This window comes from Cloeon dipterum, chromosome 4, assembly GCF_949628265.1.
Source record: "Cloeon dipterum chromosome 4, ieCloDipt1.1, whole genome shotgun sequence".
NCBI classification, from domain to species: domain Eukaryota; kingdom Metazoa; phylum Arthropoda; class Insecta; order Ephemeroptera; family Baetidae; genus Cloeon; species Cloeon dipterum.
The window spans coordinates 19358327-19375258 of NC_088789.1; the positions used below are offsets into that span (position 1 = coordinate 19358327).

Consider the following 16932-nt stretch of genomic DNA (forward strand, 5'->3'; position numbering starts at 1 on the left):
AGACCCCGACTTTCACAATAAAAATTTGTTTTTTCAAATCCCTGATCGTGATCCTTGTCATTGATTGAAAACTCGTGTGAATTTACAATCTTTTTTATAAAAGAAGCAAGTTGAGCCCAGTTTTTCCAGAACTTTTCAATTTAACAAATTTTGTCACCCCAAATCTGCTGGTTTGAATGTGCTAACTTTGGTATGTGGATTTTTAAAGGTCATTTCATATCATTAATCATTTAAACAAAGCCAACATTTTTAGGAAAATAAGACATTTATTTTCATTACATCAGTTTCACCATTTAACGCACTGCTGCAGGTGATTATTACTTTTATTCATCATCTTCATCGTATTCTTCATCCTCGCTGCTGCACACATTATCACACTCAACATTTCCCCTTGTGCACTGACAATCCAAGCACTGTGACGTTGGGTCTTTGAAATGCTGTCCATCCCGATAAACAGATCCCTATTCAGTTAATTAAAATCGATTTCAGTATTTTGTAAAATAATTGGTCAATATTACCTTAAAATCACACATTGTGCACTGTATGCAACACGCGCCCGGCAACAAAACGCCGAATTCGCATTCCTCTTTGCAAGGCTGTGTTTGGCACTCAGTTATGTTGCCATCCAAACATTTGCACTTGGTACAGTGGTCGCTTGGTTTTACGAATCGCACTCCCGACGGTACCAATGTGCCGTTTCCAATGTCGCATGCTGTTGAACACTCAGCTGCCCAGCAGTGTACGTTTCCCGCCTGAAAATCCATTTTTTAATTCTGCTGTTAGAGTTTTAATTGGAGGTGATACCTTGCATGAGCATTCAGAGCATGTATCATTTTCTCTACCGAAAATTTGAGTCATCCCTTCGGCGATGTGATGGTTCTCAAATAAACAGTCTGCACATTCGGGACAGCACTTGCCTTTCCGTTTGTGTGGGTGACTGCAGGTGCTCTTGCAACTTTCCACGTGGCAAGTTATGTTACCATTCTGAAAAATATGGAATTTATAAATGGGAAAAGCAGCGAAATAATGCAACTTGAAATATGCTAATAATATGGCATAGAATTTGTTTAAAAAATCTGAACATGTTTCCTTGTTGCCAAGAGCGTCAATTTAGTTTAATTTTATTTAGGGAAATAAATTGACGCCCTGAACAAGAAAAAATTGAAAAACAAGAAATATATAGCAATGTGCTGTACTTTTTGATCTTCCTGAAAAATATTACCATATAGGCATCCTGCAAATTTGCATATTTTGATATATGATTCCTCCTGACACATTAAATGAAAGAAAAAACCAAAAACCTAAATTCCAGTTAGAATTTGTTGGTATTGCTCTTTTCAGAAAATCAAAATCAGAAAAAGTGAGAATTGCGCAATAATATAACCGGATAATTAATCTTTGTTTTATTTTTTTTCAGGTAATACGCTCTAGTCAATTGCCTTGTAATTTACAAGTTGAATGTAACTTACCTTGCATGTGCAAGAGCTGCAGGGGTCAGAGGGGTGACGGAAGGTCTCCCCATTGGCAAACTTCTTGTCCTGTCGCTGACAACCGTCGCACAGCGGGCAGCATTCCCCGGTCAAGAATTGGGGGTGCGTGCATTCAACGATGCAAGGCACAGGGTTGCACTCCACGGAGCCGCCCTCCCTGCAAAGGCACGCCTGGCATCCGCCCTGCCGTTGCACCCACAGCTGTCCAGTGTAGAAGAACTGCTGGTTCCAGAAGCAGCCAGGACTCGGGGGAACGCACGACGGACAGCAGTCGTCGGGCAGTTGCGCGCGGTGCTTTGGTGCGCAGGGAAGCGCCGGGCAAACTAAATCGGTGCACGTGGCTCGGCCATTCTTAAATTAAACAAAAATTATTCATGTAATGAAAACTAATCTCAGTTTATGAGTAGCTTAGGGAAAGGTTGAAATTCTATGTCAAAATACTGTTCTTTTAACAAAATTTGTCATACAATTTTGACTCCGCCGCTAATGTTCTATATTTTCATATAAGTGCATTCAAGCAGAAAGTTGAAGACATGCATGCTGCGCAAAAATCAATAGGACGCATTAAACAATAATTAAATTTAAATCATAAAGACAAGGAAATAATAATACCTCGCACTGGCACTCTAGGCAAGGATTAAGCTCAGGCACGAAGGTTTCGCCTGACTGGTAAACCTGATTGTCAATCACACAGTCTCCAGGGCAGTAGTTGCAACAAGTTCCAATTATGGGGTCGCTACACCGAACCGAGGGACAGTGATGGGGATCGCAACGAAGCTCACCATTCTTGAACATGAATTAATTTAAGACTTTGCAAGATGTTATTTTTTAATTCTTACCTTGCAAAAGCATCTTGTGCAATTTTTCTCGTCCCTGTAAAAATGACTCCTTGACTTGATTTTCATCCGGCCGTAGTAGCAGTCTCGTTCGGGCTGGCTTGAAGGCAAAACCTTCAACACTGGCAAATCAAAACCGGCCGACTTCAGTGTTGACTTTTCTGAAGCCTCATTGGCGCTGATCTCGTCAAAGTCTAATAAATCATATTGTTTCGCGTCGTGCTGCTGGTTGTCTAGACCAAATGTGTCGAGTATCTGATTGTAATATCGGTAATTCTTTCCAATCACAGAAGACCTCTGGTTGGCTTTTTTGCTTTTTGAATTTTTCTTTTTCTTGTTCTTTGGTTTCGTTTTCTTTTTCTTGGGCTTTGAGGGAACAGGAGCCGTAGATGACTCAGATATTGTTGTTGATGCAGTAGTTGTTGTCGTTGTCAATGATGAAGCTTTCTCATTATTTTCTTTATCCAACAACAACGTACCAACTTCCATTGGCTCAGAAGTGCTTTCTTCTTCCTGAATTAATTTAGAAGTAGTTTCTTCAGTAGGGATGAGTGACGATGTAGTGAAACTTTGTGTTGAGATATCCAATTCACTATCTGTCCGCTCAAATATTGCAGCACTCTTCGTTGTGGTTTCAAGTAGGGCAGAGTCAAATGTTGTTATTTCTTTCACCTCCTCATCTTGCTCTTCAGATATATCTACAGAGGTAGCTGTCAAAGTTATTTGTGTAGTAGTGGTGGTGTCTAGAGCCTCCGTTGTGGATTCTCCATATGGTTCGGTGGTCGTCGAGGTTTCCCTTTTATCCTCAATTAAAATCGGAGTGGACTTTTCAGTTGTCTGAGGAGGAGGAGGATGAGTGGTATCTCTGGTTGTTTCCAATGTTGTGTGTTTCTGAATATATTCAGTTGAGTGGGTTTTCTCTGTTGGCAGTACTGGGGTTTCTATCAAACTTTCATTGACATCTTCAATTGCTTCAAAATCGTCTTCATGGCTAGTGTCAGTCAAAAACGTTCGAGGAGCAAAGCTCTCAGTAACAGAGGGCAAAATCACAGGTTGATAATGATTTTCTTCTTCAGTCTTGACTCTTTGCGGCGCTTGACTAGAAACTGAATGCAAGGAAGGCTTTCTGTGTATGTGATTTTTCGAGTGATCAACGTGAAAGTACGTTTTCTCCTGCTCTTGATATAGAGGCTGGTAAGGGAACTCAGATTTGTGCACAAGACTGGTGGCTGGCGCCAAAGGAAGAACAGGAGTCATGTAATACCGAGTGAAACTGGAGCGGAGTTCGTCTTCGACCACCACTTCAATGACCACCTCTATTTGCTCGAGCTCGCTGTCTTTCACTGCTTGCTCATCAATAACGCAACTCGTTCTGTTGGACGTCTGCTTGAAGCCGCGAGGACAAAGGCACTGGAAGCTGCCTACCGTGTTCACACAGGCGTACATGCATGGCGACTCACGTTGCGAACATTCATTAATGTCTGGAAAATTTCAAAGATTTTTTATTATGAAAGGCCAAGAAAAAAATAGAGCAAAAACTGTGGTGTTGTATAATGTAATTACTGAAAAAATATTCTGAAGTACTATAGAAATTTCAATGAAGTTAATTATGTTAAAACTCTTCAAGGATTAAAGTGAACATTTTTTCTTCTCACGTCTAGAAATTTATCTCACGGTTTAATTTTGAGTGGATTTTTACACATTAATTTGATTTTTGTATCAGTTTTTCAGTCAAACCCCGTTTTTTACGTGCAAGTGTCAATGTCAACCCTATCCTTAATACCTTAAATACGCGCTAGCTTTTAAAATTTCAAAGGCATGGAATTATAAAGTAATGATATTTTACCCAGCTGGCAAATGCGTCCGTGGAATCCCGGTTTGCAAACGCAACGCCCCTGGCGACACTCGCCTCCGTTTCTGCAATTTGGCGAGCATGAGGGCTCCTCGCAGCTTCTACCATCTTTGCCCAGTCGCCACTTTCCCTTGCAGAGACACACAAAGCTACCCAGAGTGTTGTAACAAATGTGATGGCAAGGTTTTCGTATTGCACACTCATCCACATCTAGAACAATACAATGTAAATAAGTGTTCAATTTTTCCAGCTGTAATAATCATTTAAATGAAATTTTTCTCAAAAACAAGTGAAAAACTAAAATTTCCCCCGTGAATTGTAAACAAACTAAAATTTTAAACCATTTTTCCTGCAAGAAAGTTCTATATAAAATGATAAAAATTAAAACTCATCTCCTGGTGATTTAATTTATGATCGCAGGAAAAAACTATTTACCAATTTCGCAAGCTGCGCCGGTCAGACCGTCAGAGCAAACGCAGGTACCACCTCTGCACTCCCCACCTCCCATGCATGGGGGACTGCATGCCACTGGGTCACAACTTTTCCCATCAGCTGCTAACACGTATCCTGATCTGCAACCGCACCTGAAGCTTCCAAATGTATTGATGCAGGAATGAGAGCACTTCATGTCGTCTGGTAGAAGGGCACATTCATCCACATCTATAAAAAAATTAAAATTTTAAAAAATGATACAAAAATAAGAAGAAAAGGAGCGAATGTTCATGAGATCTAAAAAAATATAAAGGGCTAAATAATATTCTGAAAAGCTGTTATTGAAACTTTTAAGAAGGAAATTTTAAATCCCAAAATTTAATACTGCACACAGCGTCATTGATTTAGAATTATCTGCAGCTTGTGATTTTATTTTGAGGTTTGGCAATATTTATGAGAAATGCCGCAGCATTTAAGTTATTCTTAACCGAAATTTCACTATTAGCCCTCTATATCTTTGAGATTTTTTGACCATTTCGTAATTGATTAGTTTCTATAATTTAAAATCAAATTAACCTTACCGTATTGGCAAACCCTGCCAGTGAGACCTGATGGACACTGACAAGCGGCGTCCCTGCACACCCCTTTGTTGAGACACCTGTGCGGACAGCGGTGGATGTCCTCTGGTTCTGGTCTTATGGGGGTGCGAGACAAAAGCGCCGGAGACTTTCTCTGCCTCTTTATCCCAGTGGTGCAATTTCTTTCATCCTCGGACAGACTCAGCGGCGCAGGACACCGACAGATGAAGCTGCCGGGCGTGTTTACGCACAGGTGGGAGCAGGCATTGTCGTCCTCGAGGCACTCGTTCAGGTCCTCACATTTTCCCGTCTGCTGGGACAGAACGTATCCTGTGTGGCAAGAACATTCGTAGCTGCCTAGAAATAAATAAAAATTGCTTTGTTATTATAAAATTTTTCCTTCAAATTATTTTAGTGTTTTTAAGGCTAAAATTAATACTTATTTTCATTATGGTAACAATTTAGCATGATTAATTATTTTCAGGGGAGCTTTTCTTGAAAATTACTTATGCATGGTAAGATGATTAATCTTCTTTGATGGAATTTTCCAATCAATAATTTTGTCAAACTCGAGCAAAATTTAAAACGTTTCACGTTAATTTAAACGCAATTAAGTTTTAACCGTTGGTTTAGAGATTTAATCTAGTTTAGGATACATCTGAAGAAAATCCAGACGGTGTTGACCAGGAAATTATAATTGTTTTTAGGGTTCATGGCTGACCAAATATTTTTTTTTTCAAATTGACAGTAGGTTAAAAAATAAATATTTTTGTAAATAAAGACGAGCTTTCATTATTTCACATGCGCTTATTTTGAAAACCACACTGCATAATAAGAAAAATAGTTAAAACGATTATTGTTAATTCCTACCTGGCAAATTGGTGCAAATCTGGTCACACGGCTTTGAATTGAGTGCTAGGGCGCACTCGTTGATGTCGATGCACTTTCCAGAGGGCAGAGGCTGAAATCCTGGTTGGCACCTGCACACATACGAGCCCAGGGTATTGATGCATTTGCCGTGCGCGCCGCAAATGTTTCTCTCCTGGCATTCATCCACGTCTATTGCAATAGAAAACAGACAAATTGCGATACAGTTTCTTTTAATATGATTTTAAATTACCTTGGCAGTGAAACTCAGACACTTTGGTGAAGCCTCGAAAGCAAGCGCACGCACTCTTGTCAGGTGAACAGAGCTGCGGGCATCTGTCGCACTTTGCCTCAAAGTGATCTTAAAAAGTGGCAAAATAAACACATTTATTTTTTAAGGATGCGATTAACAGCGCCACTTTCTTTTTGATCGGCTTGCCAACAGGCGCGTAGTTCATTGACTCGTGATGTCAAGGCTGCAGGTGAATAATAAAATGCAGCAAGGGAAAGTGCGCTAAATTGACGAGATTCAAAGTCAAGTTTACCAGTATTGCTTGACTCCACGCCGTCCAGGATCACTTTATGTTGTAGGAATAAACTGCGCTCTGGCCTGAAAACAAGACAGTTAAATCAAAATAAATATTGTTTTAAGTTGCAAACAAATTTCGGATGCAACATTAATCAATGCAAATCTTTCTTTTTTTCAAAATATAGCCGAGATTAGTGGCGTTAATATTTAGATTTAAAATAATGTCCAATATTTAAACAAAAAATAATGGAATCCACTGCCTTTAATTTATTAATTTTCAAATTTGAAATTGTTTTTTCACATTTACTCTGAATGCGCGTTCACAACAAAATTGGAACACTTATTTCAACAATTTTTTAAAAAATATTTTTATTAAAAAAATGCCACTTTGAATTAAAAGTTTTTATGATTTATTCTGACTAGGCGCCACTCATTAAACCAAATTAATGATTCATATAGAGGGCAACAATTGATAGTAATTTGAATTGCTGACTACAATTTAGTTTTGTTAGTTATTGTTAGTTTTAATAATTAGCTCTGCAATGTGCAATATTTAAATTAGGACCTTGTAAGAATTAAAACTGCAGATTTGCCAAATTTCTCGAAAAAATAAACGGTTTTGTGAAGGATTTTTCGCTTGACTCAGGTTCCACTCGTCGCGATCTATCCAAAGGTGTGCGAAAGTGCTCAGTATGCAAACTTCGAAGCCAATTTTCTCAGAAAATTGACAGCAACTTGGAAATTTTATAGAGCTCGTCCCATTTTTGTTCACAATTTTTCAGTATCAATGATCCACTTAATTAAACAAAACTTATAAAGTTCTACTCATTGTATCAATAGCTGTGAGCCTGTGTTAGTCCTTCATCAATTGGCTTTTGAATTGTTTGGTCAAACAATGAATTATCAAGCGTCATGCTAAAACAGCAAAAACGTCATTTCTTTCAGTGCCTATAAAAAATTCTCGTGTGTTGTAATAACAAAATAATCGTCTGTCAAAACTCCTTACGCATTGTTTGGATTCACGAATCAAACTCTGATTGTTGCAAATTCACAACTTTCGGTCCAAGCTCTAGTAAAGGCCCTTTTTTTCAAGGCAGAGTCGTCCCAATGGAAAACATCAACCCTAACGAATACGTGTTGAGCGCCGACATGAGCAAAATCACACGTGTGACGACGCGTCTTAACGACGACTGCTCCACGCTGGACTGCGTGATGCGAGACAAAGATGGGCAGGACGTCACCTTCGTGACTACCCTTCCAACCGGGCCCAAAACGCGCGTCATCAGGCAAACCATCGAAATTGTGAACAAAGAAAATGGGACTCAAGAGGAGAGAGCTCAGGTTGACGTTATTTTAAAATAGGAAAAAATGTTCAGAAATGCTGATTTTATTAATTAAGGCTGTTCGTGCGTTCGCTGAAAGTTTGATAAGCCGAGTAAACCGAATCCAAGAAGCAGTCTCGGAACCTGGGGTCAAGCAAAAGTGCGAAGGTCTGACAGCTGCCATCGCAGGGACGGTGGAACAGAAGTGTCCGTACAGCCAGCTCAGGAGCTTTGTGCAGGAGATCGATGAGCTCGAGCAAAACTCTCGACTGGCACAAGGTGGAGGAACGAGCGTTCAAAGTCAGTCTGATGCATCGGTGCAAGAACCAGAAAGGTATTGAGTTACCTGCGAGAGATTCACTTATCAGCGGAAGAGGCACTTTAATTTGGAGCGGCAGAAGATTTTAATCTCTGCACGCTCAATGCCCAAATTTTGCTTTTGTTAGATTTTCCTTTTTTTACAAATAATATCGTTCTGAAATAATCGCCTTTACCTTAACTAAATTCTGAAAATTAGGAATGAGTTAAAAAATCACAGATTGCTGCTGAACTTTCTGAAAAATCGGCGCCAATATTTGCATTCTAAACAAGCGGCAAGCACTATTGATCTTTATTTAAAATAATGATATATTTCGTATGAAAGGATATTTGCACACCGTGTTGGATAGTTATCAACGTGACAAAATGAAATCAAGTGAAAAATCATTTAAAAAGCAATTATTTTTTTGAATAATATGGAAAAATCTGAATATTAGCTGTTAATACTAAACTTGGTCCCGATTACGTTATTGCACATGGCAGGGCAATTCAAATATTTCAACATTTGTTGCCTTATCTTAGTCAATCCACTTTAATTTTTCTGAAAGAATAATAGAGGAACAGAACAACAGTAGGAATGACGTTAAAATAAAATAAAAACAATTAATTGGCTGTTTTAACCACACAAAAAGCCTGAGAAGTATTTAAATCTCAGCTCTTCATCTTAAAATCGGTATGATTGAAAAAAATATTGGAAGTGACATAACCTTTCCAGTCTTAAAAATCTACACATCTTATAAATTATCAACCGTTTTGCTACATTGTGTTTTTGTTTTTCAGCAGTGCAGGCCAGCTGGGCGAATTCCAAAAACTGATGAGCCTCGTGCAAAGCCAGCTGCACAACCTGCTGAGGATGATCGGTTTGGAAGGGCAGCCAGCCCAACCAGCGGTCGAGGATGACTTATTGGTGGTAAAAGTGGCCGTCGACCGCACCTTGACTTCCGTCCTGCAGTTTATGGATGAGCAGCCTTCTGCCGAGTTTTTGCAAACCACAATCGACCTACTCGACCGGATGAACGGCTTCATCAAAAAGGGCGACGAGCAGCAACTGGTGCAGACCATCGCCGATATCAACAAGCACATCCAAGACGCCACATTCCAGATGAAATAAAAATTCGTTAAGTGCGCTCATTGAAATTACCGATACATTGACTGATGGTTTCTCTGAATGTGCCAAATGTATTTTTATAGATAATTTGAGGAGCATCAATCACTCTAGGGAATTCAAAAACAGTTATCAGGTCACCACTTCTAATTAGCAATGCAATCGGCGCGTCGTTTGGGATTGCGTGTTTGCTCAGTGCCAACAACAGTAGTCTCGCCTTTACTCGTTCCCGGCGAGTGCGTTATTCCGCTCACTATCGCCGTGATTTTTATTTGCACAGATTTGCGGGTAAAAAGGCGTGTATAAAGCCGCAAGGCCACCTCACACAAGGTCCCCTAGCACTGTGTAACTCGATAGCAGGTTCGATTGCAGAATCAATATATTCTGGAACAAAAATTGTGGATATTTCTTTTCTTTTTTCCAAGTATTTCGAAAAATTTGCTAAAGAGGAGCTGTACAGGCCAACATTTAAGAGCATTTTGCAATGTTGGCTAAAGGCAGGTGGTTCACGATGTCAATTTGTGGATTTTAGCAAAATTTGACCCAGTAATTGTTTAATTCCAGTTTATGCCAAAGTTCTCGGAGAAATAAACGGTTTTTCAATCATTTTTTTGTTAAATTTTTATTCCTCTTGTATCGTTTTACCCAACATTGTGAAAATTTAGAGGTAAATTTCACTCCTGGCGAAAAAGACCATGATTTTCAATAAGGAACAGTGTCGTCGCTTTTTCATTTAAATTTGGGAGCCGCAAATTTTAACTGCAACCTTGGAATTTTTTCTGTACAGCTTTACTTTACGCTCAATATTTGAAAAAAATTGCTGAATTTTCTCTTTTTTGTTTACGAGCCAAGATCATAGCTCATACACATGGACTGCATTAAATTAGCACTGTTAAATGACGTACCAGATCTTTCCAGCTTGCATATCACACGGCCGGACCTGCTGCTGTTGCTTTCAGTCATTAGTTGGCCTTGTTCATGCGTTTTGTGAAATTATCCGAGCAGATCATTTTCCTCTATCGTAATGATCCCGTCTGTCGCGACTGCTGCCGGCTGCGAGAGGTTTCGCTCTGCTGCAAAACTTTCGCTTCCACGGCAGCGCTCCGCCAAAGGCTCACAATGCTCTGCGCTTCTTGTTTAGTTAAACGTCACACTAACTGCTTAAAAATGTGCTCCGCGCGCGGCACAAGATCGAGATGCGCCGCGTGAATCATGCGAGAGCGCGTTTTGAACGGGCTTTTCATCGACAAAACAGCACTTTCTTCTCACTCCGTGCCTTTTTTTATGCTTTGCGATTAATAGCTTTCAAATTCAGCAAAGACAATCGATTGCACGACGTCGCCTCTCACCGCGAGACAATTTTTTTATCTGCGGAAATAATAACAGTATAAACAAACGCAGGCTCATTCATAAATAAAGTTCCGAGAAGAAATAATTCCGGCCATATAAGATAGACGAAAATCCAGACATGCCGTTTTATCTAGGTCATAGATGCCTTCGACGAAATTCTTTAACCAAAATAAACGGTAATGAAATTAGTATTTAATTACGAAAAATCGCAGAAGCAGCTTAGATTAAAAACGGCAAGTTTTTTGTTCGTATTAGCTGGTGGCGAGCAGTCGCACAAACAAGATCAGGTCCAACTGGTAAAGAGGTGTTAATTACGCTGATTATGAGGCGTGCCGTCACAATTTTTGTATTCCAAATCGGTCAGAAAGAAATGTTTCAACGCGAGCCAAAGGTTTGAGAGCCTGGGGCCTTCTAGGTGGGGGCTCGAGAGCGGCAAAGTGGGCCGCGCGACCTTGCAGCGCCAGTCGCGACTCGTACCTCAACAGAGTTGTGTCAGGGACCGAACCTGACGCCCCTGGAACCCTTGACATGAGGATATATGTAAGTTGAAATTTAACCATTTTGTTCTAAATTGGTTTTGTACTCATTAATAGAGCTAGACGCGAATTAGTAAAAGCACCGAAGCGGCTCTCCGCTTTGTTTACTCTGACTTTCTCCAGGACGCGTGACGGAGAACAAGTTGAACTAAATAATAACATTTCTTTATTCTCGCTATGGTTAAAAATAGTTCAGTCCAAAATTGGTATGAAAGTTTTCCTTATTGAATTGCAAAAAAATGTATTTGGTTGCCAGCATACATGGTTTCGCAATGAGGGTGTTAAATGTCCACAAAAACGCACTAATTAATTAATTATAATTATTGTTTCTGCTCCATATCTTTCTCTGCATGAGCAAGCAAATCATGCGGTTCATTCAAGAATCTGTTAAGTCTTGTAATTTTTAAATAACAAATTAATAGCCAATTAGAAACTGTCAAAATTAGAACGCCGAAAAAAAGAGACACGAAAATTGGGATAATTTTTTTGTCTGCGTGTAAATTGCTGGTGCTACACGCGTGAAAATAACTGTCCATGCAAAACGTGATTGGCAAACTCAGTGCTAAACTATATCGGCACCGCTATAGCCCATGCAGGAGACAATTTCCGCATTAATTATTTGGTATGACTGTGCGATCGAAAATTAAGGCAGACGACCGGCGAGCAACGCGAAAGAGAAGAGTAATTTCGCGATGACATGCGCCATTCACCGCTCACACAGCTTCTCACAGTTTCACTTTCATCCGACTACGTGCAGACTCACTCGAGATTTTCTCTGGCGACACATGATGTGCAGCTGTATTCGTACGCCTTCTCCATTGTTTTTCTCACCCCAATTAAAATGATTGCCAATGACACATTTTTACTGCTGCGGGTGATCCCCAATAATTGTTTCCTTCGCATTGCTCAAGCACTTGCAATAAAATAAAATTTGGCCTTTTGTTAGGCAAGAAATCGAACAATAAAATGATCTAATTATAGGTTAAACGAATTGTGAGATCTATTCCAATGAAATATATGTATAGTTTAGTTAATATTTGGTAAAATTACCTTTTTTCAAGAATTATACGCGACAACTATTTTTTTATTATTAATTTGATTAGGATTGGGATTTTTAGGCAGTTGTTTCGACGAAAAAGATGATTTTACGTCTGTTTTGTTGCCATGTTGACGGTTTTAGACGTTTTCCCCCAACTCTCAGGTCGTTATTCTGACCAAAAAATAACATTTTGGTAATTTCTTATTAATTTTATATTTTTTGTCTTAAAAATGAGGTTTTTTATTTTAGCTTCAGTGGTTTCATCAACTAATTTAGATAGTCTTTTTTATATTTCAGACTTTCTTATTTTCATGTGAAATAAAACACGTTTGTAAAAATTAGTACGCTGTCGCGGATTACAAAATAAATTCCCTTAATTGTTGACTCAATCTTTTGATGCTAATTTAAGCAAAAGGTCTTAATTTGGTAGTATTCATTTCACTTTAAGAAAACATCAACGCCGAGTTGTTATTAATTAATATGTCAAGGTTTTAAAACTCGAATTATCATTTTTAGTGGCTGCTGGCAGCATGGGTGACCATGGCGGCCGCCCTGCCATCGGGGCCGAGAGACATGGAGGTGGACGACGAGCCGTTCTACAGCGACCTGGAGCCAGGCCTCGACCTGATCGCTGAGGAGAGCGCGACGGCCGAGCCGGTCACACTGCCCGCCCCGATAGAGATGCAAAACCGCAACAACCGGACGGAGAAGGAGCGGTCGTTGATGCTGGTGATGCCGCTGACGCCGTCCAACAACACGCACCTCGAGGAGCTGTACACGCAGAGGCCAGAAACGAGGCTCGTGGAGACGACGACGGCCGTGGTAACGGAGGCGCCGATCACGCACACCAAGTCGACCGTGGTGGTGCACTCGGTGCCGCCAAAGAGGCTGCCGACGCCCGTGCACATCACGCTGCCGCCGCCGGTCATCCGCCCCGACATCCAGGATCTCCTGGCGTCCATCGGTCTGCAACCCGCCGCAATGCCGACCACCACCACCCCTCCGCCAACCGAATCCTTCAGCCCTGAGATCCAGGAACTGCTGACCAAATACGGGCTGCAGAACAACGACCACAACCTGGTCAACAGCCAGCCGGTGGTGCCCTCTGCCGATGTCAGCTCCTACTCAAGCTTCAAACCCATTCCAGACCAGCTGAACGTGGACGATGAGATGAAGGACCTGCTCGCCCAGTACGGCCTAGTGGACAGGAAGACCTCCAGCAGACAGCTGACCACCGCCGCCACCCCTCCGGCCAAGGAGGACGTGGAGGAGACCACCACCGAGCACCCCGACTTCAAAATCCGCCCCAAGGAGCAGGCCGTGACTGAGCCGTCGCACCAAATCCCCACTCTGCACCCCCACAGCATGACCAACGAGATGAAGAGGGTGCTGTTTGACCTCGGACTGGCACCTCACATCTCCGCCGAGGAAATCGCGGAGGGAAACAACCAGGCGCCAGGGTCACTGCCGGAGCTGCTCGAGCGCTCTTCCAGCAACCAGCATGAGTTTGTGTTCAACCCCACTGACGTGTCGCCGCTCAACGACACCATGGAGGAGAAGCTCAAGGATATACTCAATAACTTCAAATTCAACCAGGATGACAAGGAGGAGCAGGCGCTCAGGCTCATCTCCAAATACAGGAAGGTAGAAAATTTTTACTTTATCTGACCAAATTGTTTGTCCTTTAAAGCAGGGTTCGCAGTTCACACAAGTGTCCTTCTGATTTTTTCCGGGGAATAGCAAGGATGTCCGGTTTTTTCCAGACGATATATATATTTTTTATAAATTATTGTTACAACCATGACAAAGTAACCGGAAAATTGTAGATCAAGAGCTCAAAGGAGAACATATTATCTTTTCTAAATAATTTCCGTCCAGGGCGACGTCATCTTTTAATTTAAAATTTCACACTTTTTAAGTTTGCTTCTAAATTAATTCACACTCAATTTTTAAACAAAAAATTACTTTCAACTTTAGCTATTTTTTATAAAAAATTTCAAACATCACAAAATTATTCGATTATTTAACAATGTTTGACAGTCAAATTTTTAAGACTTTAGTCGAATTTGCCTTTATTTAAGTAATTTAGCTGCTTAAAATTTGAGAATAGGAATAAAAAAATTTAAATATGAGAACGCATTTATCTATTGACTATCGTTCATTAATTTAAAAATAATTAGCAAAAATACATTAAACTAAAAATATTCTAAATTACTTAAATATTATTTTCTTTTAACAATATTTAGCGGTTATCATAAAATGAAATGCATCATAAATTCTTGGCTGGAAACTGGAAATAACAAAATTATGAAATTCAGAAATGTTTTTTCACACACAGCAAAAATTCCCGAGTCTATATATATTAATTTTAAGTCTAAAATATTAATTTTGCTTTTCTTTTCATTTGTAACCTAATTCTCTTTCCATTTTCAGTCAACTTTGAACCAAAACGACGGCCCAGACCCTCTATCAAACGAAGAGCTAGTTTCCGACTTCAGCAACTTCCACAACGAGGTGCACAAAAGGCAGAACAAGGACGCCAAGGACGAGGCATCCAGCTCTGAAAACTCGACCACGAGCACAACAACGAGCACGACGACGAGCTCTTCAGCCGGCGCCGAGGAAAAGGAGACGAGCACCGAGGGCGGCGGGCCGTCCATCGCTGACCTCGAGAGCTCGTTCGGCGGAAGCGGCGACGAGGTACCCGACGAAACTCTGCCCCCGCCCAAACCCAACGGCTTCTACTTCTTGCTCGATTTGAACACATTTTTGAATGTGGGCGAAGACGATAAGGGCGTGCACTTGAGGCTGGCGCCCAGATTAGGAAACAGCAAGAACTTCCTGCCAATCACTGTGCCTTAATAGAAAAATATATCTAATTCATCCCGCTTTTCATCAATTAATTTCTAGTGACGAGTGCGTTTTCTGACTGCTGGGATGATTGTCTAATTTATATGAACACATTTTAGTGTAAGTTAGCAGCTTGGAGAGTGCTTCCAGTGGCGATAATTATATATGAAAAGGCACTCGCTTGTGGCGTTGCCGCCCAGTGGCGGCGACGCTAATTGAATTTTCTTGATTCCAGTGCCGCGTCTACATGATGGGATGATGATTTGAGTTTTGAATTTTTTGTACACGCTTTTATATTTGGCGCCTCCCTGGCGCCAGCCGCCTGCCTTTTGCTCAAATATTGAATTATTCCCCGTGTGTTTGGTGTTGGTGTGAATGTGATGAATATATAAAATGTGCTAATAAAGATTTTACCTCACTTCATACTTGATATTTAAAATTGTCCTTACCTTAAAATTAGCACATCCTGCTCCTCTTGTAAGCTTATCTCCAATATGAGAAAGAAGCAGACGAGACAGGGTAAAATCTTCACTCCTTTCTTATCCATTGTTGAAAATTGTTGCTTTCATAACTCGGTGAAGGAGACCTGTGTGGCATTAAAATTCCAGAATGAAAATACAGCAATGAAAAAACATGAAATTTGACTAACTGATGATTGTAAATATAGGGCTGTGAAATTAGATGGTTGAATATTTTTTCTGAGCTTCCAATCGTTCCGGGGCCATGAAAAAAGTATTCTTTTAGTTTTTTATAGTTTGAAAATTTGGCACACTCTTTTGATTTAGTAATTGAAAATGAGTGAGTTGTCAGTAAAAATGTTATATTATAGCATAAAAAGTGTCAATGAGCTAAAAATTTATCTCAAAAAACCGTCGAAAACGATCTATATCAGCTCAAAATGACTAAAACAGTCTTATTAACAAGGAAAATCTGTCAAATTTTAATTTAAAATTTAAAAAAAACGTTAATCTAATATTCATTACATGTTTAAAGCTATTTCCACAAAAAATGCAATTATTGGGAAAATTTTGCATTTTATTTGTACGAAAATATATTTCTGATTTAATTTAAATCTTAATACCTAAATTTCATTTTCCTGTAAGATAAAAAATGGTTTTGATGGTTATTAACATGGTGAAAAAAACTGCTAGAACAGTGATTTAATTTTAATAAATTATTAGTTAAAATCTAAGTTTATTGCATTCTGCAGATTAAACTAATAATTAATATATATTAAAAGAATCCCAGCCTTCATTAAAATCAATAAATTTTGTCTAGAATTTCAGCCTTAAAACAGAAAATTTGAGAGTAAAAATTAAGACCATTTTCTTTCATGATTTTACCGCAGCAAGAGCGGCTGCGGTTTTAAATGTACAAGGGGTGACTTAAATGTGCGCAATGTTAGTAAAACACAGTATATATATCTGGCCAAACTCTTAAGTCTGTCGCTGACTTTCAATCAGGCAAATTTTTTAGTAAAAACGAGATAAACCTTTGCTCACCAATTACAACTGTCCAAGAAAGGAAATTGTTCTTCCGGATTTGGTACTGGAGCGGCGGCAACTTCTTTACAACACATGATCCCCGCTCTCTGCTGCTGCGCATCCTTAAAAAATAATCAAAACAAATTGGTAATGGCCCGCACAAGTTCAAACACGTCAAAAGCGTGGCAGCACTGTCTTACACCAAATTTATTTTTATGGTGCGCGAAGGCAATAAAGGCGATTCATTTTATTGTTTTTGGGTTCACGTGTGTTGACTTTCCAGTTCTCATTTGATCAATTACGGGCGGTGATTGCGTTTCAATCGATGCGATGAGGAAAGAACG

General features: G+C 40.0%; 3 protein-coding genes across 4 annotated transcripts; 2 read left to right on the forward strand and 1 right to left on the reverse strand.

Moving 5' to 3' along the window:
- Positions 1–241: 241 nt before the first annotated feature.
- On the reverse strand, positions 242–16884 carry LOC135941714 (uncharacterized). Its single transcript, XM_065487392.1, has 15 exons — positions 16789–16884; positions 16607–16710; positions 15554–15690; positions 6601–6665; positions 6309–6416; positions 6059–6247; positions 5192–5545; positions 4614–4838; positions 4173–4388; positions 2330–3807; positions 2103–2276; positions 1470–1841; positions 805–984; positions 519–752; positions 242–461 (listed from the first exon to the last, which is right to left on the reverse strand). The coding sequence occupies exons 3-15, from the start codon at positions 15649–15651 to the stop codon at positions 324–326; spliced, it is 3831 nt and encodes a 1276-aa protein (XP_065343464.1). The 5' UTR covers positions 15652–15690; positions 16607–16710; positions 16789–16884; the 3' UTR covers positions 242–323.
- LOC135941717 (uncharacterized) lies at positions 7567–9898 on the forward strand. 2 transcript variants are annotated; one of them, XM_065487396.1, is made up of 3 exons: positions 7567–7925; positions 7984–8240; positions 9008–9898. In XM_065487396.1, exons 1-3 carry the CDS (start codon positions 7692–7694, stop codon positions 9333–9335), a joined length of 819 nt encoding a protein of 272 aa, XP_065343468.1. In that variant the 5' UTR covers positions 7567–7691; the 3' UTR covers positions 9336–9898. The 2 variants fall into 2 exon arrangements, with proteins under 2 accessions (XP_065343468.1, XP_065343469.1); XM_065487397.1 differs by having other exon boundaries at positions 7574–7925; positions 9005–9893.
- LOC135941716 (uncharacterized) lies at positions 11094–15527 on the forward strand. The gene is made up of 3 exons (XM_065487395.1): positions 11094–11219; positions 12771–13898; positions 14688–15527. Exons 1-3 carry the CDS (start codon positions 11208–11210, stop codon positions 15114–15116), a joined length of 1569 nt encoding a protein of 522 aa, XP_065343467.1. The 5' UTR covers positions 11094–11207; the 3' UTR covers positions 15117–15527.
- Positions 16885–16932: the final 48 nt, after the last annotated feature.